The 26,386-nt window shown below is 38.9% G+C and overlaps 2 protein-coding genes and 1 pseudogene across 3 annotated transcripts in view; all 3 read right to left on the reverse strand.

Annotated features, from left to right (window-relative positions):
• Nucleotides 1-11,728, reverse strand: part of LOC115567781 (uncharacterized) — a 46,486-nt gene extending 34,758 nt beyond the window's left edge. Inside the window, exons 1-8 of the mRNA XM_030394627.1 lie at nucleotides 11,690-11,728; nucleotides 10,848-10,915; nucleotides 8,852-9,140; nucleotides 6,527-6,681; nucleotides 5,748-6,027; nucleotides 4,781-4,927; nucleotides 1,374-1,441; nucleotides 2-290 (exon numbers count right to left, since the gene is read on the reverse strand). Coding sequence (XP_030250487.1) covers nucleotides 2-290; nucleotides 1,374-1,441; nucleotides 4,781-4,927; nucleotides 5,748-6,027; nucleotides 6,527-6,681; nucleotides 8,852-9,140; nucleotides 10,848-10,911 — 1,292 coding nt within the window. The 5' untranslated portion in view covers nucleotides 10,912-10,915; nucleotides 11,690-11,728. The remainder of the gene's footprint in view (nucleotide 1; nucleotides 291-1,373; nucleotides 1,442-4,780; nucleotides 4,928-5,747; nucleotides 6,028-6,526; nucleotides 6,682-8,851; nucleotides 9,141-10,847; nucleotides 10,916-11,689) is intronic.
• Nucleotides 11,729-13,182: 1,454 nt separating this feature from the next.
• Nucleotides 13,183-25,799, reverse strand: LOC115567445 (fucolectin-1-like). Of its 2 annotated transcripts, none has more exons than XM_030394060.1 (6): nucleotides 25,765-25,799; nucleotides 16,691-16,755; nucleotides 15,649-15,934; nucleotides 14,928-15,082; nucleotides 14,305-14,584; nucleotides 13,183-13,668 (listed from the first exon to the last, which is right to left on the reverse strand). In XM_030394060.1, the coding sequence occupies exons 2-6, from the start codon at nucleotides 16,749-16,751 to the stop codon at nucleotides 13,518-13,520; spliced, it is 933 nt and encodes a 310-aa protein (XP_030249920.1). In that variant the 5' UTR covers nucleotides 16,752-16,755; nucleotides 25,765-25,799; the 3' UTR covers nucleotides 13,183-13,517. The 2 variants fall into 2 exon arrangements, with proteins under 2 accessions (XP_030249920.1, XP_030249919.1); XM_030394059.1 differs by lacking the exon at nucleotides 25,765-25,799 and adding an exon at nucleotides 19,221-19,408.
• Nucleotides 20,835-24,834, reverse strand: LOC115567782 (uncharacterized; annotated as a pseudogene).
• Nucleotides 25,800-26,386: the final 587 nt, after the last annotated feature.

The following is a 26,386-nucleotide window of genomic DNA, read 5'->3' on the forward strand; positions in this document are numbered from 1 at the left end:
CAGTGGGTTTGTGATACCATTGTCTTGTAGAGAGTTGCCAATGTGAATCTCTGCTCCGTTGATCCTTTCTGCACAGCAGTCTCCTCTGTTGGTGATGGTGATGGAGGTGATGATGTAGGACTCCAGCAGGTCAACTCTCCACCAGGGGTTGGTTTGTTCAGTGGAATGGGTGCATGAACCGGCAAAATGATCAGACTCGTGGTTTCCATCAATGGCATTGTATGCAGCCCCATAAGCACCAGGCCCATAGCGGTATGACTGAGTTGCTTTGCCTCGTAAGGCCACATTTTCTGTCAACGACATACATAATTTTTTTTCAGTAGGTATACTATGCAGGTTTTTCCTGAAAAACAATGTACAGACTAGGAAAATAATCCCTCTCAATCATCACTAATACCTCATGAGAAGTGTGTGCTGGTGTCTGTATCTGTAGCTTGTATTCTATTATTTTTTTCCTTATTTACTTGTGTTCGGGATGATTTTTAACCCTAACCGTCAACCTTTGGGTAATGGTGTGCAGCCATGTGCTGGGATTTATAGAACATGGTGACCAGGTTACATTGCCATCTCCGTCTCTCTCTTCTGCTCTTGGTCATAAAGAGCTGCAGGTCTGAGTGACTTTGACTGACTGAAGTGCTGAGCTACACACACAGACAGAGAGGCAAACAGCAAATGCATGCGCCTAAGCCTGACCTGAATTGGCCTCAGCGTTTTGCACATGCACCACAGTCCCCACACCAGGCATTTCACACGGAAGTTGACATTGGCATAAAGAAAGCCGGGAAAAACAAAAGAAGATGTACAGAGTGTATAACATGCAGTAGATGACCGTCAGCTCTCCTGCTGAGTAGAGAAGCAGCGCATAGCAACCTCACTATTACAGCCCTTGTGTCATCAATTATCAAGTCCAACACAACTGTGTCATCCACAAACTTTATGACTGAGTTGGTGGGGTGTGTGGCTAGGGAGTTGTGGGTATGTATTGAGTACAGCAGTGGGCTCAGGACACAATCTTGGGGGCTCCAGTCAGTCAGGAAGTTGGACTGGAAGTCTAGTCCAAGTCACAGAGAGAGCTGTTGGTCCCTATGTTCCTGAGCTTGCTGGCCAGCCAAAGGGACACCATTGTATTCAATGCTGAACTATAGTTTGCTCTGTAAGCAAATTCTAAAGGGTCAGAGGTTATGATCTATTTGATGAGTTTTTCAAAACATTTCATCAGGCTCGAGGTCAAGGCCACAGGACAATAGTCATTCCAATGTGACAACACAAGCACCAAGACAGCACCAGACGTGTTTTGAGAAATGTATCCAACTACTCCTGGTGATGTGTTATAATTAACACATAAATAAAGGATAATACCAAATTATACATACGGTAAGTATAAGCTGAGCATGACCCGAAGAAGAGCAGCAAAATAAATACACCAGTGTGCTTCATTATTCTGTTTGAGACAGACAAGGGAGAGAAATGTTAATATCATAAAAAGCAGCACATTGCATTTCCAAGTACATTTTGACTGTTTGACTAAGAGGTGACAGAACTTTGCTGTAATGATCTTGAATAAAGAATAGCTGCAAACAGTAGGTTTGTGTCAAAGAATAAACAACAGTGAAGAGGCCGGAATCTTTCCTCTGTCTTTGAATGGCTTTTCCAGCTCTGAGCATGTGATTATGATGTCGTTGTTTTTTTGTTTTTTTGCTCTTCAAGTTTACTTTGCTGTATGTATCGTTGAAACAGTGAATAAGACATTTTGGTAACACTTAACATTACTTCCTACTGGTACATTAATCTAGGTAGAGTGAAAGAAAAACAAGACTGTAAGAAACAAGGAGTAACTATTGGACATTATACATGAACAGAGACATACATTACAGTATATAAGTTTATTTTTAAAAATATTTACCTATAGTTACCTATAGGATACAGTTCTTAGTAAATATTGTTAACAGTACTGATAGTCTAGAACCTATTAGGTAATTATAATGTGGAGTGATATGCTACGTAGACTGCAGGCTGACTGGAAAACCTCTCCAAAGATACAAATTGTGCAAGAATATACAGTATTAAATATTTGGTATAGCAATATAGTGTTAGGTGGGACCCTCAGATCATGGAACAATTAGTGACTCATTAAAGGAGTAAAGATAGAAATGACGCCAGGCTGCCACCCTGACTAGATTGTCAGGAGATTCTGTGCATGTGGCAGACAGAAAACAGGAAAGCGATATTGCTATTATTGTAGCGTTACAAACATAATTTAGTGAGATGTTGGCTAAATAAATCTCTTTACAGTGTTTTTTATTTTATTTTTTTTTTAATTTGATAATTACAGGCCTTAATCAGTAAACCAGTCTACAAATAATTCTCAATAAATTCTAATTAATACAGAGAATGCAATGAGAGATTAAATATTTACCCTGATTCCTAGTTAGAAAAATGATTTATACCTGTGTTCCGATGAGCAGCCGGAGCTTCTTACTTTTGGGGCCTCGTTGTGACAGTGGACGGTTCGATCTCCCTCTCGCTATATCTCCCCCTCACAGTCAATCATTAATAAACAACACATCGATCGGAGGAAACTATCCAATCACATCACATCATGATGTCTACTCCCATCCACATTCATTAGGTTCCATAGGTCAAATTAAATTCATGTAATTTCTTTCCTCACAGCAGGATGACTGAACTGATCCAGCTGTAACATTAGACCAGGTTTAAAACATTCATACTTGCAATAATGCTCGTAAATTTCAGTGTGTGTTGTTCAAGGGTTGTCAAAACCACATGTAGCCCAAAATATTAAGTTATATGACTCTTCATATCAGTAACAGGCTGTCAGACTCATTTGGTTGATTAATGTGATAAATACTGTGGTAAAAGCAATTAATATCATTCAATCAGAGTCCTTGAGACCTGTGAATGAGTTGATTGGCTGTCTTGATTTGTGGAGGTATGTAACAGGATGCCATGTGGAGGTTTCATTCTTGATGACTGGCAGCCTGTTGTGCCAATAGTTTTTGTGTCCTCATGCTGGATCAACCCATTTTTGACGATTCCCTTCTTTCTTCCATAATTTTAAATGTGAGTTATGAAAGAATCCGAAGACTTGTAGCAAACCAACTTCCATTAAAACTAATTGCATTCAAGCAAACATAACTTCACTGTGGTAAAAGGACAATCATGTAATCTTCAAGAAGCAGATAATATCCATTGGAACACTGTTTTAAATAAAAATTCAAAAATCATACCAGCCATGGTACCATCAACGTGTTGATGTTTTCAGTACACACATCTTCAAAACTCAGTCTTCATTCTGATCTCAACTTCACATCTGTAAAGTTCCCTGACTGCATCTTGCACAGTTGACACACAAAACATCTGGCAAAATACTCAAAACTGACCCTGTGGTAGTTTCTCCACAAAAGTATCTCTGAGACCACATTTGCCTGCATGACAAACAAAATCGATTAATTCAGCTGCTGCGATTAGGACTGATGCCGGAGGTAGCAGTGAAGGGTGACAGATCACGTCTTAGCTTCACATTCTGCTATAACGTTTATTGAAGTGTGTAATCAAATATGATCAAGACCAACACGTAAGGCTTTTGTAATTTTTTTTTTTTAACTTAAGTAAGGATAACATAATATGCAGCCAAACAATTATAAGTTCAGTATTAAAAAGACATTTCAAAACCGCATTAGAAATCAAAACGTGGATCAAATCCTAAATATAGCTAATATCAGGGTTCGTACACATTTTTCAAGGTCAAATTCAAGCACTTTTCAAGCACTTTTAAGGGTCATTTACAGAATTTTCCAGCACCTTATCGCTGGGGTAAAATACATATCTACAGGAATATATATACTCATGATTATTTATTTTCACTCTTTATCACAATTATGTACATTGTATTATGCTGTAAACTTCTAAAATGATGTTTCATAATAGCAAAAACTTTAGAAATTAAAGGAGAACACAAAGTTTATCCAAAAAAAGGGAAGCCACTTGGCGTTCTTCAGGTACACTTGCAGCGAGACAAAGAGAGACCTGAGATCACCCTGTAATTTTCTTTTTTGACATAAACTTTTATAAGCTGTTTGCTTATTCATCAAAGTTTATTAATATTGAACATGTCATCAGTCCAAATTGCATCAAATTCACCTTCTCCTCAGCCATCCTTCTCTATTGCTACCAGGCTGCATGTGTGACGATACACACACACACACACACACAGGTTTTATTTCTCCTTGTAATAAGCAAACTATCCAGTCTGATCCCAATGTTGCCAAGACACAGTTATAATGTCAAGCACTTATAAGCACTTAAACTAAAATCCAAGCACTTTTCAGACCTTGAAAACACAACATTGAAATTCAAGTACTTTCAAGGATTTCAAGCACCCGTACGAACCCTGTAATATATAGCTGAGCTTATTTCACACATGGTCATTGCAGATTGTTGTCGGCTGACATTAACACAGTGGCGGGAGTTCAAGACCCAGTTTATCCAACCAATGCCATTTTTCCTCAGCCATGAGTTTAACCTTGTAAATCCCACAGAGCTGTTTTTTTCCTGTTGACAGTGTTTTGCGGTGCAGTGCTACTGTCTGTCTGAGACAAACTTTGCCCTTGTTGCACACACTTTCATTGGTTTTTGTTTTGATGTTTATCATCAAACAACATCAAACATTAAAATTGAAGCTTAATCTATTATTGATTAGTTTGAGATCATAACAATGTATTGGCTGAATTCTTGCAAATGAAGTGAATTGTCAGCCTAATCCAGGACAGAGCCATACACCTCCACCTCGCACAGCGTCAGGTACTGTTCTTTTCCAGGGATAACCACAGTAACATAGCGGCCATCCATACCGTTACACTGGAATTCAGCAGTGGCGCCTGCTGGGATCTCTGTGATCAGAGCACACCTGGTAGAGTAAGCAGAAATCACTTAATTATCTGGTGAAGAAACATATTCACTTTGACCATTGTCATGTGGATGCATGATCGCAATCCATTTGACTATCCATGGGATGTACAGGAAGACGTCTGATACATGCAAGCCCCACCTTGGACCAAACTTTGCTCTGAGGCCTCCATGAATCAAATTTTTCAAGCATGTCCCACAAATTTCAGATCTGATTGGGATCTGGAGGATTTGGAAGGTAGGTCAATTCCCTGAGCCTGTGTGTCAGAGTGCATCATCCTTCTGGGCAGTGTACTGCCATCAGGGAGTACCATGGCCATGAGGAGGTTCACTTGGTCTGTTTGTATGAGTAGGTGGTCAAATCACCTGGCATTCACATGGATGCCAGGACCCAAGGTTTTATCAATGTTATTTACTTCACCCGTCAGTTGTTTTTTAATGTTGTAGCTGATAGTATACAACATACACTCAGAGCGACATTGGGTTTTGTAGGCTTCCCTTGTTAGACTTGCCAGGCTGATATATTAACTATTAACTTATTGCATCTAAATCTGTGTCAGTGTATATGTCGATGAATGCCCAACAAGATATTGCTAACTGACAAGGAAATACCAGCAATACTATCAAGATTGAGATAATTTGGAAATGACGATATCTGTATGGTTTTGGCTGTATACTACAATCTGCTGTGCTGTAAAGACTGGAGATGTGACCCAATCACGTAGCACCAAGGTTCATTTGGGAGACAGTGAAATTTTTCATTTAGCCCATAGCACAAATGTGCTAAATCATTATTATCAGTAACAGCCTTATTAAACTACCTGGGATTGTTGTTGCCATTGTTCTCAAGGGAATCTCCGATGCGGATCTCTGCTCCATTAAGGCGTTCTGAGTTACTATGTCGATTGGTTATCTTAACAGAAAACACTTTGTGGGTTTTGCGCAGATCCAGACGCCACCATGGGTTCATGTCATTGTTTGTATGACTGCAGGATCCCCGGTCAAAATTGTTGGCATGATTCCCATCAATGGCATTATAAGCAATTCCATGTTCATACAAAGATGATTGTGAGGCTTTTCCTTGGAGTGCCAGGTTCTCTCCTGAAAAAAACAATGTGGTATCAGTACCAGCATTCTTGAGAATTATGAGTCAGTCTATATCAGCCATTAATGTACCAAAATTGGAAACTATGACAACCAATATACCAAGTTTGATTTGATTAAGAACCACGACATATTAAGACCAAAATGTGATGTGTCTTCAGGTGCGAGCAAACAAAGCCAGCCAAGCTAAAGCAACAAGGATTTTTCCGTCTAAAGAGCTTGGAAAACATAAAAATGGTTATAAGTACATGCTGAAATTTTCTGGCACCAAAAGTTTTGAGACCCCCTGTTTTAGGCTTTCCAAATGTTATCGTACTGATCAAACACTAACGATATTAAAAGTCATATCAGGGGTTTGCACAGCCATGCATCTTTAAAGTCTGATGTGGCTCTTTTGGGACCTGCAGGCTGGAAAGCTTCTGAAATCTGTGTTACATAGCTACTGATGAAGTACACTGATTGTATCAGTACAACATGGTATAGTTCACATTCTCACCAGTTGGTGCACGGTAACCATAAACCTCCACTTCACAGAGTGACAGAACCTTTTTTGGACCAGGCAGAACCACAGTCACATAACGCCCCTCAAAACGATCATTGAGATTGAAAGTGAATGACTTCCCTGCAGGGATTTCAAGAATAACACCAGCCCTAAAAAAGACAAAAAAAGAAGAAACAGCTTGTTAATGATGTTCAGCATCTACTTGAAGGCTTTTCAGTAGCCCCATTCACACTGACGTTTGAATGCGGGGATCCTGCACCAATTCTCCGCCTCCTCCTCTGTGTGAAAGTGAAACTCTCGCCACAAAGCAACCTAGGCTTTGTTTGTGAATGTATATGAGTCAAACCTTTGTGTAAAAGCATAATTACGACGAATGAGTCACTTTTAAGATTTTTCATAGTTTCGTTTTTGGGCAAGCTAATTTTCAATGGGAGTGCTACGGGCACTCTTATGCTAGCATGAAAATCACTATTTTTAAAACACTAAGAAGGCTCGACACAACATGAAACTTTGCTCGTAGTATAGAATAAATTAGAATAGAATGGAATTACTTTAATGATCCCAGACTGGGAAATTATTTTGTCACAGCAGCAGTGGGTCTGCAAAAAATGTATACAGTGCAAATATACTATAAACAACAAACAATAATAATATATACAACAAAACAGTAGAGAGATCAGAGTTCTTTCTGTCAGGCAGAGGTGAGAGAGTTATTATACAGCAAAGAAAAGTACACTGGCCACCACAGACTGATAAAAGATCTCCAGCATCTTGCTGCACACTTTGAAGGATCTCAGCTTCCTCAGGAAGTAAAGTCTGCTCATCCCCTTCTTGTAAACAGCTTCAGTGTTAGAACTCCAGTCCAGTCTGTGGTTGATGGTAACACCAAGGTACTTATAATCATCAAAAGTGCCAACACCCGAGTGGGACCTAACAGGAAGGAGAGTAATGTTGGACCTCCTACCTGTTTGGTCGCACTCGGGTATTGACACTTTTTGTCTGCCGTGACGGTCGGCGTGCCGGACATGCTACTGCTAACATGAGTTGTTCAAAAACCTTCTTTTTGGTAAACTCTGTGTACACAAACAATGTTCTCAATGCTCGTGTTCATGTGTAGAGACCCTGGTGATACTACGAGCAAAGTTTCATGTTGTGTCGAGCCTTCTTAGTGTTTTAAAAATAGAGATTTTGATGCTATCGTTAAAGTGCCCGTAGCACTCCCATTGAAAATGATTTCAACCCGAAAAAAGAGAATACGGTAAATCTTAAAAGTGACTCGTCCGTCGTCAGTATGCTTTTACACGAAGGTTTGACTCATATACATTCACAAATAAAGCCTAGGTTGCTTTTTGGCGAGAGTTTCACTTGAAAGTCTCAGAAGTGGCGAGTTTCGCTCCAGCGCTGATACGCCTCTGGAGGTAGTATCAGAGGCGCAGTATTGGCGAACCGGTCCAGTGTGAATGAATAGCCGGCGGCACGTATCGAGGGCATGTCGAAATGACTGTCTGATAACTACACAGGTCCCTCACTCAACTAAATTAAGAGAAATGTCCCACAAAGCAGCGTGACATGGCCAAACTAAATTAACGTAGTAACTGGCTTTGGCAACTTATATGAGGAAAAAAATGCTGCAGTTGTCCGTGGAGAAGCATCTGTCCTCCCGCCTGTTCTACCGACGCTTCATCACATTTCTGCCCGAAAAACAGCGTCTGTCACCGGCAAAAAACTTTAACTCACCAAGCGTTTGTGTTGAAAACAAATCCCAGCGATGGTCAGACCTCCCGATCAAGACTTCAGTGAAATGCCCCCCCGAAAACAGCCTCCCTCCCGTGAGTGACAGAGTCAGACAGCATCCAGCTTACTGATTGTGATTATGTAATTATGTAATTTAGAGCGAAAAACTTAACTGTCACTTTCCTGGTCGAATGATTGGTTAGGAAGTCAATCACAACACATTATAACAGCATCCATATGATTATAAACTGTCAGCGGGTTCATGTTTATATTAACAGGAGGTCAACTGGGGAAACAGCTTGAAAAAAAAACACACAGATGTCATCATCATGACGTCACGCTTCGCTCTCAACCAACAGCGGAGAATTGACGAACCACTGCTGCGGCGATAATGCAGCATGTCTGTGTAAAAAGGGCTAGAGATGCAGACAGTAGTGTAATGGTTAAAGAAACAGGTCTGCAGTGTCTGAGCTCACAGGACTGAGGTTTAAGGTTAAATGTAGTGATGAATATGAAATAGAATTGTACTTCTATCTATCACTTTTTTCACACATACAATATCTGTTGGAATTAACATGCACTCACAGTGGGTTTATGATACCATGCTCTTGTAGTGAGTTGCCAATGTGAATCTCTGCTCCGTTGATCCTTTCTGCACAGCAGTCTCCTCTGTTGGTGATGGTGACGGAGGTGACGATGTAGGACTCCAGCAGGTCAACTCTCCACCAGGGGTTGGTTCGTTCAGCGGTATGGCTGCATGAACCGGCAAAATGATCAGACTCGTGGTTTCCATCAATGGCATTGTATGCAGCCCCATAAGCACCAGGCCCAAGGCGGTATGACTGAGTTGCTTTGCCTCGTAAGGCCACATTTTCTGTCAACGACATACATAATTGTTTTTCAGTAGGTATACAATGCAGTTTTTTCCTGAAAAACAATGTACAGACTACGAAAATAATCCCTCTCAATTATCACTTATACCTCATGGGAAGTGTGTGCTGGTGTCTGTATCTGTAGCATGTATTCTATTATTTTTTCCCTTATTTACTTGTGTTCCGGGATGATTTTTAACCCTAACCGTCAACCTTTGGGTAATGGTGTGCAACCATGTGCTGGGATTTATAGAACATGGTGACCAGGTTACATTGCCATCTCCGTCTCTCTCTTCTGCTATGGTCATAAAGAGCTGCAGGTCTGAGTGACATTAGCCGTTTTTAGACAGAGCACCAAGCCGCCAATTTGCCCGTCCTTTTGGCGGTTCAGTCCGCGGTTTTAGACAGAGGGCGACAAATTGGGGGTCTGCTGTGGTCTGCCGATTTTCCGCCTCGGAGGGTAGACTTATTTCCGCCTCGCTTGCTATCTAAAAACAAGGCGGAAATGTGCCGGCCTCTGCGTGAGCTGGGCGGAGGTGTCAATGACCTGCACTGTTGTGCGACCCACAGCAGGGGAGTTTTAAAACCAAGAAACAGCTGATCACAGCAGTCAGTCCTTAATTTCACCCGCTCATTAAGATGAGCAACTGGACAGCCGCTGAGATCCAGGAGATGCTAACATCTCCTCGGTTTCTGTAGCTGTTTTGTTGTGTTAGCTTGATGTTGTGTTGGAAAGCTAAGGACAGTCGCTACTTTCAAATTAAAAGCCCCCCGCTAAGAACCCAGTTCTAAACTCCAATGGGGTGCAATGTAAAGCTCTTATTTTGAAGACAAATTTATGTCGCCGTTCACAGCACAACTTCGAGCTTCACGTCACGTCACATGCTTACGCCTACCTCAGAGACGGCTTTTGGAAAAGGAGGAATATTACGCCTCGGTTTTAGAAAGACAGACTGGCACATTGCCGCCCTTACCTTGGAGCAAATGTGCCGCCTTTTCTATCTAAAAAGGGCTTTTGACTGACTGAAGGGCAGAGCTACACACAAAGACAGAGAGGGAACAGCAAATGAGATAAAGTATGTACTTCGGCTTTTGAATGAAAGTATGCACTTCGGCTTTTGAATGGTGTGTCTAACAACAGCAGTGACAATCCTGACAAAATTGTATTAGTCCTACTGACATTTAAAGTCCATGTAAACATGTTAGTCCAACTGAAATTGTACTGAATAGAATTTCTCAAAGTCGGACTAACACACTCTAATGATGCGGTTTGAAGTCGATTTACTCTTTCATGTATACGCCTTACTCGGACCTGAATTGGCCTCAGCGTTTTGCACATGCACCGCAGTCCCCACACCGGGCATTTCACCCAAAAGTTGACGTTGGCATAAATCTTTAGCAGGAAGCCGGGAAAAACAAAAGAAGATGTACACAGTGTATAACATGCAGTAGATGACCGTCAGCTCTCCTGCTGAGTAGAGAAGCAGCACATAGCAACCTCACTATTAAAGACCTTCTTGTGTCATCAAAAGTCTTTCAAAACATTTCATCAGGCTGAACGTCAAGGCCACAGGACAATAGTCATTCCGATGTTACCACACAAGCACCAAGACAGCACCAGACGTGTGTTTTGTAAAATGTATCCAACTAGTCGTGCTGATGTGTTATAATTAAGCCATAAATAAAGGATAATACCAGATTATACTCACGGTAAGTATAAACTGAGCATGACCCTGAGAAGAGCAGCAAAATAAATACACAAGTGTGCTTCATTATTCTGTTTGAGACAGACAAGAGAGAGAAATGTTAATATCATAAAAAGCAGCACACATTTAACATTACTTCCTACTGGTACATTAATCTAGGTAGAGTGAAAGAAAAACAAGACTATAAGAAACAAGGAGTAACTATTGGACATTATACATGAACAGAGACATAAATTACAGTTTAAAAGTATATTTTAAAAAATATATCCCTATAGTTACCTATAATATACAGTTCTTAGTAAATATTGTTAACAGTACTGATAATCTAGAACCTATTAGGTAATTATAATGTGGAGTGATATGCTACGTAGACTGCAGGCTGACTGGAAAACCTCTCCAAAGATATAAATTATGCAAGAATATACAGGATTAAATATTTGGTTTGTGTTTGTGGGTCCTCACTTAGGCTTGGGCACAGCAATATAGTGTTAGGTGGGACGCTCAAATCATGGAACAATTAGTGACTTGTCTGTCATTAAAGGAGTAAATATAGAAATGATGCCAGGCTGCCACCCTGCCTAGATTGTCAGGAGATTTCGAGCATGTGGCAGACAGAAAACAGGAAAGCTATATTGTTATTATTGTAGCCTTTACAAACATAATTCAGTCAGATGTTGGCTAAAAAAATCTCTTTACGGTGTTTTTTTTTTTGAAAGTTTGATAATTACAGGCCTTAATCAGTAAAGCAGTCTACAAATAATTCTTAATAAATTCTAATTAATACAGAGAATGCAATGAGAGATTAAATATTTACCCTGATTCCTAGTTAGAAAAATGATTTATACCTGTGTTCCGATGAGCAGCCGGAGCTTCTTACTTTTGGGGCCTCGTTGTGACAGTGGACGGTTCGATCTCCCTCTCGCTATATCTCCCCCTCACAGTCAATCATTAATAAACAACACATCGATCGGAGGAAACTATCCAATCACATCACATTATGATATCTACTCCCATCCACATTCATTAGGTTCCATAGGTCAAATAAAATTCATGTAATTTCTTTCCTCACAGCAGGATGACTGAACTGATCCAGCTGTAACATTAGACCAGGTTTAAAACATTCATACTTACAATCATGCTTGTAGAATTTCACTGTGTATTATTCAGGGGTTGTCAAAACAATATGTGGCCTAAAACATTACATTATATCACTCTTCATATGAGGAAGCCAGAGTCATTTGGCTGATTGATGTGACAAATACTGTGGTGAAAACAATAAATCGTATTCGATCAGAGCGCTTGACCAGAGACCTGTGAATGAGTTGATTGGCTGTCTTGATTTGAGGAGGTATGTACCAGGATGCCAGGTTGAGGCATCATTCTTGATGACTGACAGCCTGTCATGCCAATAGTTTGTGGCCTCATGCTGGATGAACCAATTTTTGCTGACTAGGGTGCAAAAAATACCTCAAACATGATAACACACGTTTAATCAAAGGAAATACTCTTGAGGGGGCCACTATGTGAGAGAGTCACCTCACAGATGTACCCAACCAAATGCATATTCAGGCGACAAATCCCTTCTTTCTACTAAATTTATAAATATTGAAGTGATGAAAGAATCTTGAGACTCGTAGTAAACCAACTTCCATTCAAATAATTGCATTCAAGCAAACATGGCTTCACTGTGGTAAAAGACAATTATGTAATTTTCAAGAAGCAGATAATATCCATTGGAACAGTTCTATGAATGAAAACTCAAAAATCATACCATCAACATGTTGATGTTCTCAGTACACACATCTTCAAACTCAATCTTTTTTCTGATCTCAACTTCACACCTGTTGTCACGCTATGTGGGGTCGAGGTGAAGTCTAAACAAATGAGTCTTATGTCTTTTGTGGAAGATGGAGAGTGATTCTGCTGTCCTGACATTGGCCGGGAGTTCGTTCCACCACTGAGGTGCCAAAAAAGAAGAGTCTCGATTTTGCTGAGCGGGCTTTGTTGCTCTCAGAGATGGGGGTACCAGCCGGCCAGCTGATGTAGAAGAGCGAAGTGCTCTTGCTGGGGCGTGTGGTCTGACCAGTGTTTGGAGGTAGACGGATGCAGTTCTGTTGATGGCCTTGAAGGCCAGCACCATCGCCTTGAATCGGATGAGGGCCTCAACAGGAAGCCAGTTTCGCCACAAAAGTATCTCCAAGACCACATTTGCCTTGATGACACCACTGTTAAACTAAATGCATTTTTCAGATGTAATGTAATAAACCTTAGATTTGGGAAAAAAAAAAAAAAAACAACTTTGGATTCAGACCAATTACAATAAAACGGAAGAGAAAAGTGACTTTTTAACGATTTATTGTATTTCGGCATTTATGACATTCAGAGCAGATAGTGAAAATACCTCAGAGGATTAACATTTCAAAATACAAGTAAACGACAGCATTAGAAAGGTTTTATAAAAAATCCATAATATGTGTCCATGTATATAGTGTCCATAACATGTCACCCCACAATATGAAGATACATTCACAAGAATGGGATTTTGGGCAAATTGTGCCACTTGTTGCACACATGTTTCTTCTGACAATATTGAATCTCAAGCTGTGATTCTAGTTAGTATGAGTACATTTGACAGCATACTCTTACTGTTCGGCCTTTCGAAGGTATTCAGACCTAATCCAGCCTTGAGCCGTACACCTCCACCTCACACAGACTCAGGAACTCTTCTCTTCCGGGGATGACTATGTTGACGTAGCGACCATCCAGGCCAGGACACTGGAATTCAGCAGTGGCTCCTGCATCGATACTTTGGATCACAGCACACCTGACACACAAAGCAAAGAACACTTTACAAAAGGTAATGAGGCAGTTTTAAAATCTTTCCTCAAAAGTAAAAATAATACATGATCTATTTAATCACAATGTTTTTTCTCAATTTTTAAATGCCCAGTAGATGATAGTGTTGGGACCCTCACCACATGGTTCTGGCAGTGGAGCGACCTGCATGTAGACCAAACCTTAACTGCGGCCTCATACACTAAGAAAGTCCGGTACGCAAAGTACAGTAGTACGTGCAGTAGGTGGCGCCTGGTTGTCACTGTTTTAATGGTCTGATCATCTTTTTAATACATTTTTATTAATACATTTTAATAATTACTATCAATAATTTCCTTATTTCTAATAACCACATGTGCCCTACTATCAACACTAACAATGGTGCCCCATGTGAGGCCATGTTAAACCAGCTTTATTGCAATATTTATGCACAATAATTCAGAATTATTCATCCCAACAATAGTCAGACTTGAAATGGCTAATGAATTTCTCCGTTTGCAAAATTACAATATTATATAGCGTTGCATTGCTGCTAACTGCTCCCATTTAATCCTATACAATGCATCACAAGAAGAGCTAAAAATGCTGATAATAGCGGTCAAGAAGATGTTGTGCTGTAACCTACCTGGCATTGCTGTTGCCATTGTTGTCCAGAGAATCTCCAATTCGGATCTCGGCTCCATTGATGCGTTCTGGGTTTGATTTCATGTTGGTTATTTTCACAGTAAACACTTTATAGGTTTTGCGCAGATCCAGTCGCCACCAGGGGCCGATGTCATTGTTTGTGTGACTGCACGAGCCATCCCCCCACTTGCTGTTCTGACTTAAATCTATGGCATTATTTGCAAAGCCAAATTCAAACGTTGATGACTGTGTGGCTTTTCCTTGGAGGGCCAGGTTCTCTCCTGCAAGAAAAATGACAATTAAAAGCTGGACTTTGCAGTTGTTATTATTACAGCAAAATCACAACATATTCATAGTTTAATTAAACGTGCGACTAGATCTTTATTTTTGGAATATTTAGTTAAATTATTCTAAATTATTACTCTTTGATTTAATTTGTAGTCATAATTTAAGATGCAGAACACAATTCTTTCTGAAGTTTATTTAAGCAAATGTAGCTTCTAAGAACAGTTTAACAACATGAAAAACAATGATATGATTTTCCTTTTGGTTTATACCACACTTCATAGATGAGATGACAGTTACTGCTACTGTTCACATTCATGTAATAGCTCAAATTCTCACCTGTTGGGGAACGGTACCCATAGACTTCCACTTCACAGACTGTAATGATCTTTCGTGAACCAGGTATAACCAAAGTCACGTAACGTCCCTCCACACGATCAGTGAAAGTCCGACTGAACGTTGGAGCTCTACCAATGTCAGCAATTGTTGCAACCCTAACAGAGAGAGAAAGACAGAGAAAGCAGCACATGATCACATTTAATACCTATTAAATTTTAAATTTTCCAAGAATGTATCTGGGATTCCTGCACATACCACTAGAGGAAGCGCAGTACCACCAGTGGTTATCATACCACAGTTTGAGAACAGTGTTTCAGAAATATAACGTTATCTAGATGTATGACATGAACAAAGTGACATTCTGTTGAGTAAGGTGAATCAGTTATTTGCACTGTTACGGCCACCAACCCAGAGAGTTAAAGCTTTTATGCTGTTCCCACAATTCATTTGAAAAATAGTTATACCATCTGTTTAAAACTATGCACTTAAAGATATTTTAATATTATCAAAATACTGCAGAATTTCTTTTTTAAATAATTCAATGTTATAAATTATACTATTTTAATCATACTATAGTTTTCTTTCCTGTAAAAGACTTTAACTGTTCCTATGATAATCTCTATTGATGAATAAGAAGCAGGAAGGAGGGAAAAATGAGCAGAAAAACAAAAGATTGTAGAAAATGGTGAAAATGCTTGTGCTATTTTTCATGTCAACTCACACTGGGTTTTCAAAACCTTCTCTTTCCACAGAGTTGCCTATGTGGACTTCCATTCCGTTAATCCTTTCTGGACAGCAGTCGTCTCTGTTGACAATGGTGATGGAGGTGATGAAGTAGGACTCCAGCAGGTCCACTCTCCACCAGGGGTTTTTCATTTCAGTAGAGTGTGCACATGATCCAGAACCATAATTAGATTCATGGTTTCCATCGATAGCATTGTAGGCAGCCCCAAATGAGTCTTCATAACGTGCTGATTGGGTCGCTTTTCCACGCAAGGCCACATTTTCTATAAATGGGATACATAACAGATAGTTAACATCTTTTTTGGTCGCATGGACAAAGGAAGGAAGGGTGCTGCAGCACCCACTTAATCAAGGCATTACTAATAAAGGTCAATTGATTGTCCACATGATATAGAAGCGCTGCTCGATCATGACGCCTAATATTACTTGACGATTCTCTGGTTTATCAGTCAAGTGTATGAATGACAATGTAGACTGGACAAACAGGAAAATTTGCACCTCCTCTCTGTCTCTATGAAACAACTGTATTGGACACAATGTTTTTTAAATAGGGAAAGAAATAACTCAATGCATAGCACACAAACGCCCTAATAATGATTAATAATCATAGACGGTGTGTCATCATGTTAAAGTTTCTCCTTACTCAACAACTCACAATATTAAGAGATTTTATAAAGAAGTCTGGGGAATTTCTCTTCCTTTTGATCTCCCTGCTGATGTTGACAGTAGTTGATGTGACTGCTTTGACCTTCACTATGCTGGTGTTCACATTTGCATTGCTTTGCAATTAATACAAAAAACATGAATGTCACACATTCCATCAAACTAAAACCATAGCAAAAGTTCTGTGCATTTATCAGTGGAGTTGTAGAGGGTTTGCTAATTTGCAAAATTTGCTGACTTATATATAATACACATAATCATCAAATGAAACTGCCAGATGTTATTTAGAAATGCACGCAACTGCATTTATTGATGTTTTACGGTGAAGATGTCACATACTCTTAGATCATACTTACGATATTTTACAGTTGAGCATGTCCCCAGGAGAAGCAGCACTACAAAAATGCTGATATTCATTGTTCTGGATGAGAGAAATAAGAGTCATTAAAGACTTTATCTGTAAAGTGTACACCTCCTTTTCTTTTTTACTGTTGAAATGTGTAGCATTAGAATCTCAGCTCAGTCAGAAGGATATAATATTAGCAATTAACATTTTGACATACTACAGATACACCCAAGTTGCCACCCGAACAAGGTGGAGGGGACGATGGTGGCGTAATTACAACCAACAAAGCTGCCAAATGGGCAACAGCAGCCCATCTCTGTTAGGACATTTCCAGTAGTTTTTGTGGCTACACACACAGGAAATCGGAATCATCTCCATCTCTGATTGTGGCGACCAAAACAGGTATTTGAAGGCAAGCTGTTATGTATCTCTTTCCAAATCGTGTGTTCTGCCTGAGTTTGAACACAGAGAAGCGTGCATACATGTTTAAATTTACAGTATTTGGTGGACAAGATTTTGATTATGCCTTATTGACCACAAAGCAAAGTTTAAGCTCGCTTCATAAAAAATGTGTGCTATTTAGTTTTCAAAATTAGCAAGTCTTCAGTGAGGCTTAAAATTCAAACTATTATGGCTATTATTAACTTCCTTTTTCTGCAGAGGTATATACAGTATCTACATACAATATAGGATATTTAAGAGCAGCAAAAGAGAGAAGAAGACACAAACACATTTGTGAGTGAGTTCCTACGTGGCATGACCCTCCTGATGCTCACCAAAGTTTAATATTTTTCATTTTTAGTTTTGTCAATTATTTTGTTTTTTGGTCAAATACTCGTTTCTAATGGTTTCTTTCTAATAAACCTTGCATTGGGTTGGTCACTGTTTTGTTGTACTATCTTACAATCAATATATAGTAAATGTAAGTTAAACTGTGTTGCTGATATAACCAGTTAGAATTCAAAGTGGCAATGAGGTCTTATAATGTATGAAAAGTTTTTGGAAATTTCATGGTTCCTGCATATACCCTGATTGAACCACCATGTGATTAAAACAATAGAAAACAGTGCCGGCCTTTGTCTGTGTGCTTTTGAGCAGATATGCAGATATTGTGTAAACTGTGGCCACCCTTGACATTAAAATTGCAGTGCACTGCTGTACATCCACGGAATGATCATAATGCTGACCTTTTCCCAAGGAAAGTTACCAAATAGACAGGAAATCGCATGAAAAAAACAACAGTAACTGCTAATCCAGAAAATGCTTAGTCTTACATTTTTACCTTACGCAATGCACACACTCCCGTACACTTCTCTGTTTTCTGCCAGATTCACTTGAGATTTGGGGGATTTCCACAGTTCAAATGCTCTACTTCTCTGTTTTCTTCTCTCTGATAACCCTTAAACACATCCAGCTCTCTCCAATTTTATCAAAACTAGTCAGTCAATTTAATCAAAAAGGTCTATCCCATTACACCGGACGTTTTGGGTGAACTTTCCAGGTTTTTACATCACAGCACATCTAGCAGAATAAGAAATTACTCTGCTAACTCTTCAGATGGTCAGGTGAAACACTAGATACTTCGAACGCACTGTTTGTAGACAGGTAGAGTGGCTGCAGGGGGGCCGTAGCTAAGTACAAACCAAGCTTGAACGACTTGGTTTCGGCAAGCCATTGTTTGCCTCCGGGCTGCTCATTGAGGGGCAGCCCGCCCATCAGACATCCAGCCTGTCCACTCTCTCTAACCCAGAGACTCTGAAGCAGTGAAGATAGACTCTAGATGAGCAGTGTAAACCAAGAAAAACTGCAGCCGGCTGGTCAGGGAGGACTGCAGCAGCCAATGAGTGTATTGTGTTTACTGGGGAAACTACAGGTCACAATCCTTGTTATTAGCATCTCCGCTAAGCACTGGAGGAGAAGCTGAAAAATTATAGCAAATGGACATCTGACCTGCACATCTTAGCTATCTGTATTGGTTGCTTTATTTCTATTGCTCAAACAGTCAGCATAAACATCTTAGATCAAGATCTATAGCAGTAGAGCCTTGTAGGACTGTGGTTAGAATCACTGGTGTAGAGACTTATTTTATGATCTGTATCTCCCCATACAGGAATTTCTTTGTGCACATAAGCAAGTTGGAGCAAGAGAAGAATTGAGAGTGTAATAATGATTATAGATATCATAAATAATATGTATTTATGGACATAAAGACATTCTAAAACTTGTAGAAAGAAAAAAAAGACAAGACATTGAAATCTAATCTTATCTCAAATAAAGGACCTGTCTGCATGAGAAAATCAGTCCTATATTGTTTTCAAACTTAATAAGTCTTCAGTCGTGGTTTCATTTCAAAATTAGGGGAATGATTTAAATGACAATTATTCACTTTTTTTCTGAGGTACATTACATTGCATCTACTTACTGTATAAAATATCTGGTAAAGCAAAATATTCTCAGTGAAAAGCAGAACAAGAGAGAAGAAGACAAAGAAACTGATGTACGAAGACGGCATAATGCAACAGAGAAATTAAATGTGTTACCTGGAGTCCTCACAAAGTCTGATGATTCAATGAAAAACGCTTCCAAACCCCTAAAAACATCAACACTTTGTGTACTCTTTAAGTAAATCTCTTTCTTCACTCTACAGCAGTTGAACCAATAATCTTCAAACTTTCATCTTCAGCACTGTCCTGTGACATCACTTTGGTTGGTTCACTTCCCTTCTTGTGAAACAGATTTTGGAGGTTATCCAAGGAGCTGCCAAGAAGTAAGACAGACATTACACAATACACTGTCTACATTAACTTGAGAAAATCATAATAATGAACATAAATGACTAAGGTGTTTGTGTTGTGTTTGCAGTGCTATTTAATAGTTTACTTTAAACTCTACTACATCAGTGTATAAGTATGATTAATTATCATAGATTAAAGGATCAGTTCACCCAAAATTAAAAATTCAGTCATTATCCATGCTGATAAAAAGTCGGATGATGTTTCGTAGTCCACAAAACATTTCTAAAGCTTCACAACAAAACAGCGTTGCAGCATTCTCACCCTAACCCTAACTGAAGTGGATAGGGACTAAAAAAAACAACACAAAAATAGCAAGATGTAAGAAATCCCAAATATTTTTGGAAAGGTGTTTGCACTTATATTTTAGCAGAGATTACAGCTTTTAAAAGGATTAAATTATATTTTTTCAAATAAGATTAGGATCATTATTAATAAAGAACACATTAATCAGAGAAAACTCTCCAACCACATCACATCATGGTGTCTACTCCCATCCACATGTGTTAGGTTCGATAGGTCAAATAAAGACACACCATGAAATATTCCCCAAAGTTCATGTAATTTCTTTCCTCACAGCAGTATGACTACATTGATCTGTAACATTAGAACAGGTTCAAAACATTCATACTTACAATAATGCTTGTAAATTTCACTGTGTATTATGCAAGGTTTGTCAAAACCACATGTAGCCCAAAACATTCCTTTATGTGACTCTTCATATCAGTAATAGGCTGCCAGAGTCATTTGGCTGTTTAATGTGACAAGTACTGTGGTGAAAACAATAATTCTCATTCGATCAGAGCGCTTGAGTAAACTGACCTGTGAATGAGCTGATTGGCTATCTTCATTTGCAGAGGTATGAACCAGTATGCCATGTGGCATACAAAAATGGGTACAAAAATACCGCAAAACATGACAACACATGTTGAATCAAAGGAAAGACTCTTGAGGGGGCAACTATGTGAGAGGGTCACATCACAGATGTAGCCAGCCAAATGCATAAGGCAATTATGTAATCTTCAAGAAGTGACCAGTATCCATTGGACAGTTTTTAGAATAAAAAATCAGCAGGAGGGTTATACCAGCCACGGTACCATCAACAAGTTGATGTTCTCAGTACACACATGTTCAAAACTCAGTCTTCATTCTGAGCTCAATTTCACGCCTGTAAAGTGTCCTTAGTGCATCTTGCACAGTTGCGACACATTTAAATTCCAAAAAAACACCTCAAACACCTGGCAAAATGCTCAAAACTGCTGTTCAACTTAATATATTGTTCAGTTGTAATGTTTTAAACTTTATATTTCAAAAGGAAAAAACATTTTGATTCAGACCAATAACAATAATATAGAAAGAAAGTTAATTTTTTATAGATTTTATTGTATTTCAGTAGTATTGACATTCAGAGTTTTATCCTGTAGCAGATAGTGAAAATACCTCAGAGGTTTAACATTTCAAAGTAAAAGTTAACGACAGCATTAGAAAGGTTTAATAAAAAATGTAAAATACATGTCACCCCACAACACAATCACTGTCAGATGAGGAGATGCATTCCTACAGACGTGATTTTGGGCAAATTGTGCCACTTGTTGCACACATGTTTCTTACAATATTGAATCTCAAGCTGTGATTCCAGTTAGTATGAGTACATTTAACAGCAAACTGTAACTATTCAGCATTTCAAAAGTATTCAGACTTAATCCAGCCTTGAGCCGTACACCTCCACCTCACACAGACTCAGGAACTCTTCTCTTCCTGGGATGACTATGTTAACGTAGCGCCCGTCCAGGCCAGGGCACTGGAATTCAGCAGTGGCTCCTGCTTCGCTACTTTGGATCACAGCACACCTGACATAAGAAGCAGAGAACACTTGATTAACAAAAGGTCATGAGGCAGTTATTAAATCATACTTCAAAATTAAAACCAGAGATAAAATAATAAATAATAAAGAGTAGGGGTGGGCAATCTGGTAAAAATATTATATCATGATCTATTTAATCACAATGTGTTTTCTCAAATTTCAAAAGCCCAGTAGATGATAGTGTTGGGACCCTCACCACATGGTTCTGGCAGTGGAGCGACCTGCATGTCGACCAAAGCTTAACTGCGGCCTCATACACTAAGAAAGTCCGGTATGCAAAGGAAAGTACACCAGTATGTGCAGTAGGTGGCGCCTGATTGTCACTGTTTTAATGGTCTGATCATCATTTTAATACATTTTAATAATTACTATCAATAATTTCTAATTTCTAATAACGTCTGCCCTACGATGAACACCAGCAATGGTGCCCCGTGTGAGGCCATGTAAAACTAGCTTTCTTGCAATATTTATGCACAATAATTCAGAATTATGAATCCCAATAATAGTCAGAATAATATAGCATTAATAAATGTTACTTTTGGCACAAGCTCCTCATCTGCATTGCCGCTAACTACTCCCATTTAATCTTATACAGTACATCACCCAAAAAGAGCCACATGAAGATTACAGTTTGTCATCTACCTGGCTACATCATTCTATCAGCGATTTTAAGAGTTGATGCATGAGGAGAAAGACGGCTACAGTGAATACTAAATCATTGGTGCCTTGTTAAAAAATCGAGAACACAGAAAGAGAACAGAGATTATGATGTTCCTTTCCTTTCCTTTCCTTTCCTTTCCTCTCCAGCCTGTCACCTACCTGGCATTGCTGTTGCCATTGTTGTCAAGAGAATCTCCAATTCGGACCTCGGCTCCATTGAGGCGTTCTGGGTTTGATTTCATCGTGGTTATCTTCACAGTAAACACTTTATAGGTTTTGCGCAGATCCAGTCGCCACCAGGGGACGATGTCGTTGTTTGTGTGACTGCAGGAGCCGTCCCCCCACTCGCTGTCCGGACTTGAGTCTATGGCGTTATTTGCAAAGCCAAATTGAAACAATGATGACTGTGTGGCTTTTCCTTGGAGGGCCAGGTTCTCTCCTGCGAAAAGGACACAAAATATGACCATTAAAGACTTTGCAGTTATTATTACAGCATAATCACAACATATTAATCTTTTAATTAAATCCACAGCTACATCCTTATTTTTGGAATATTTAGTTAAATTATTCCTGTGACTCTTTAATTTAATATGTTGTCATAATTCAGGATGCAGGACACAATTCTTTCTGAAGTTTATTTAATGCAAATGTAGCTTCTAAGAACAGCTTAACAACATGAAAAACAATTACATGATTTTCCTTTTGGTTTATACCACACTTTATAGATGAGATGACAGGTAGTGCGTACCGTTCACATTCATGTAATAGCTCAAATTCTCACCAGTTGGGGAACGGTACCCATAGACTTCCACTTCACAGACTGTAACGATCCGTTGTGAGCCAGGTATAACCAAAGTCACATAACGTCCCTCCACACGATCAGTGAAAGTCTGACTGAACGTTGGAGCTCTACCGATGTCAGCAATTGTTGCAACCCTAACAGAGAGAGAAAGACAGAGGAAGCAGCACATAAATCACATTTAATACCTTCTGTTAAATAGTAAGATAAAGATTAAAGAAACAGGCTTGCTGAGTATGTTTTTTGAAAGAATTTTTAAAATTTTCCAAGGACGTATCTGGGATTCCTGCACCACTAGAGGCAGCGTGCCTACCACCAGTGGTAATAGAACAGTGTTTCAGAATACTAACATTATCTAGACATTGAACAATGACGTGAAAAACATGACATTCTGTTGAGTAAGGTGAATCAGTTACCGCCACCAAACCAGAGACTTAAAGCTTTAATGCTGTTTCCACAATTAATTTTTAAAATAGTTTTACCATCCAAGTTAAATGGAAAACTAAAATGTATTACTGAACCTTTGTTTAAAATTAGTTTTCTTCCCTGTAATATTTTGCTTCAGCCTGCTGCAAAGTCGCATTCATACATACTTCATCCATGATTAGTTACGAGCTAAATTCAAACTGTGATGACAAAATAGTAGGTAAAATAAAAATACTCCAAGCATATGGCACAAAACAATAAGTCAAGCCATGCTACTGTATTGATCATAATGCTGGTATGTGGAGAGCCTTATATTTTCTGAGGTGTTACAGGACAAAATGTTTGAGAAATAGTGATCTAATATATTTTATTTATTCAATATTTCAACTTTTAACGTCCTTTAACAAAGCTCAGGAGCCCTGGAACATCTGACTGTGAGTTGTACTGATTACTTCGCAAAAATGATTTAATTTTATAAAGGGGGGCTGTATTTTGCATCAGAAAAAGCCTCTCCTGATTCCACTGCAACTCAACCGACGGACTTTAACTGTGCCTATGAGAATCTCTATTGATGAATAAGAAGCAGGAAGGAGGGAAAAATAAGCAAGATGCTCTGACAAACAAAGGTTTGTAGAAATTGCGGAAAATGCTTTTGTTATTTTTCATATTGACTCACATTGGGTTTTCAAAACCATTTCTTTCCACAGAGTTGCCTACGTGGACTTCCATCCCGTTGATCCTGGATTTACAGCAGTCTCCTCTGTTGACGATGGTGATGGAGGTGATGATGTAGGACTCCAGCAGGTCCAATCTCCACCAGGGGTTTTTCATTTCAGTAGTGTGTGAGCATGATCCAGCATGGAAATTAGATTCATGGTTTCCATCGATAGCATTGTAGGCACCCCCAAATTTGTTCTCAAGACTGGGTTGGGTCGCTACTCCGCGCAAGGCCACGTTTTCTATGAATGAGATATATAACAAATACTTAACATCTTTATTGGTCACATGGACACAGGGAGTAAGGGCTGCAGCACCCCCTTAATCAAGGCATTACTAATAAAGGTCAATTGATTGTCCACATGATATAGAAGCGCTGTTTGATCATGACGTCTAATGTTACTTGGTGATTCTCTGGTTTATCAGTCAAGTGTATGAATGACACTGTAGACTGGAGTCTCTGTTACAGTGACAAACAGGAAAATGTGCTTCTCCTCCCTGTCTCTATGAAAAGACTGTATTGGACACAATGTTTTAAATGTTTTAAACAGGGGAAGAAATAACTCAGTGCATAGCACACAAACACATTTGCTTTGCTTTGCAATTAATAAAAAAAAACATAAATTTCACACATTCCATCAAGCTAAAACCATATCAAAGTTGCATGTATATATCAGTGGAGTTGTAGAGTCCAGTTTGCTACCCAGAATTTGTTGACTTGGTTCAATGTTTTGCTGTGAAAGAAAATAACTTGCGTCTTTGCTCTACAAAGACAACTTCTGCATTTAGTGATGTTTTACAGTGAAAACGTCACATACTCTCAGATCATACTTACGATATTTTACAGCTGAGCATGTCCCCAGGAGGAGCAGCACCACAAAAACACTGAAATTCATCACTCTGGTTGAGACAATAAGAGTCATTAATAGACCATATCTGAAAAATGTGCACTTCCTTTTCTTTTTTACTGTTGAAATGTAAAGCATTAGAATCTCAGCCCAATCAGCAGGATATAATGTTAGCACTTAACATTTCTACGTAAGACAGATTCACACAAGGTTGACATTTTAACAAACTTGTCATATCACAGGCTCATTATATACTTATTAGTAAACGTAAAGAGGTGAAGCGGATGATGCTGGCATAATTAGCCAACAAAGGTGCCACATGGGCCACCGCACTTCATCCCTATGAGGACATTTCCAGTGGATATTGTGGTTATATTCACATCTGTATATTTATCCGTGATTTTGATGACCAGAATAGGTATTTGAAGCCAAGCAGTTATGTTTCCCGTACTCCTGCCAAATGGTGTTTTTAATGCCTAAACCAAAGTAGAGTATAAACAAAGAGTTGTGACAAAAGTGAAATAGAAAATGAAACCTAAATAAAAGAAAGGAATGTTCGTTATGTAGATATCAAAACACAGAGAGGTTTGAAGTCACTTTAAAAAATTACCAAGGCACAGTGCTTTGCAAGAATTAATAAAGCCTGTAGTAAATGGGCTAAGTGCCTACATGTTTCGATTTACAGTGTTTGATGAAGAAGACGTTTGGTTATGACTTATACATCAAAAAGCAAAGTTTAGGCTCATTCATAAAAAATGTATGCTATTTAGTTTTTAAAATAAGGATTCAGTCAAACTATTATGGCTGTTATTTACTTGGTATTTACCTTTCTGTAGAGGCACATATATTATCTACATACAATAAAGAATATTTAGTGTATTCACATATGCTCAGTGAAAAGCAGCACAAAAACAGAAGATGACACAGAAACTGATGTACTTAAACGATCTGTTGCAACAGAGACATGGAATGTGTTACCTGGAGTCCTCACAGAGTCTGATGATTAAGTTAATAAAGCTTCCTAACTCCTAAAAACATCAACACTTTGTGTGCTCTTTATATAAATCTCTTTCTTCCCTCTACAGCAGTTGAGCCAATCACATTGGTTTACTCACTTCCCTTCTTGTGAATCAGATTTTGGAGGTTATCCAAGGAGCTGCCAAGAAGTAAGACATACATTACACAATACGCTGTCTCTATCAACTTGATAAAATCATAATAATAAACACTTCTCATAGTATCATATTATTATCATAATCCTGGCCTTGTTCTATGGAAAATTACCAAATAGACAGGAAAAGAATTGGAAAAAAGACAGTAACCGTTGATTCTGAAAATATCCATATTTCAACTGTACTACTTCTCCATTTTCTCTCTCTAATGACCGCCGACACACCCTTCTCTGATGAGGAATCTGAGGACTAGTGGTAAACGAACTTCCATTAAAAATAACTTCACTGTAGACAGTTATTATGCCAAGATAACTCAGTGGCTTCAGTGGCTAGTATCCATTAGAACTGTTTTTGGAATAATTACTCAGCAGGAGGGTTATACCAGCCACGGTACCATCAACGTGTTCATGTTTTCCGTACACACATCT

The sequence above is a fragment of the Sparus aurata genome, chromosome 17, assembly GCF_900880675.1.
Source record: "Sparus aurata chromosome 17, fSpaAur1.1, whole genome shotgun sequence".
NCBI lineage: Eukaryota > Metazoa > Chordata > Actinopteri > Spariformes > Sparidae > Sparus > Sparus aurata.

Coding starts and splice junctions, on each gene's coding strand:
- LOC115567445 (XM_030394060.1), bottom strand. CDS start 16,751: ATGAATATCAGCATTTTTGTAGTGCTGCTTCTCCTGGGGACATGCTCA. Junction 15,083..15,648: donor GAAGGTTTTGAAAACCCAGT/GTGAGTTGACAT, acceptor TCTCTCTGTTAG/GGTTGCAACAATTGCTGACA. Junction 14,585..14,927: donor TGGGTACCGTTCCCCAACAG/GTGAGAATTTGA, acceptor TTTTTCTTGCAG/GAGAGAACCTGGCCCTCCAA.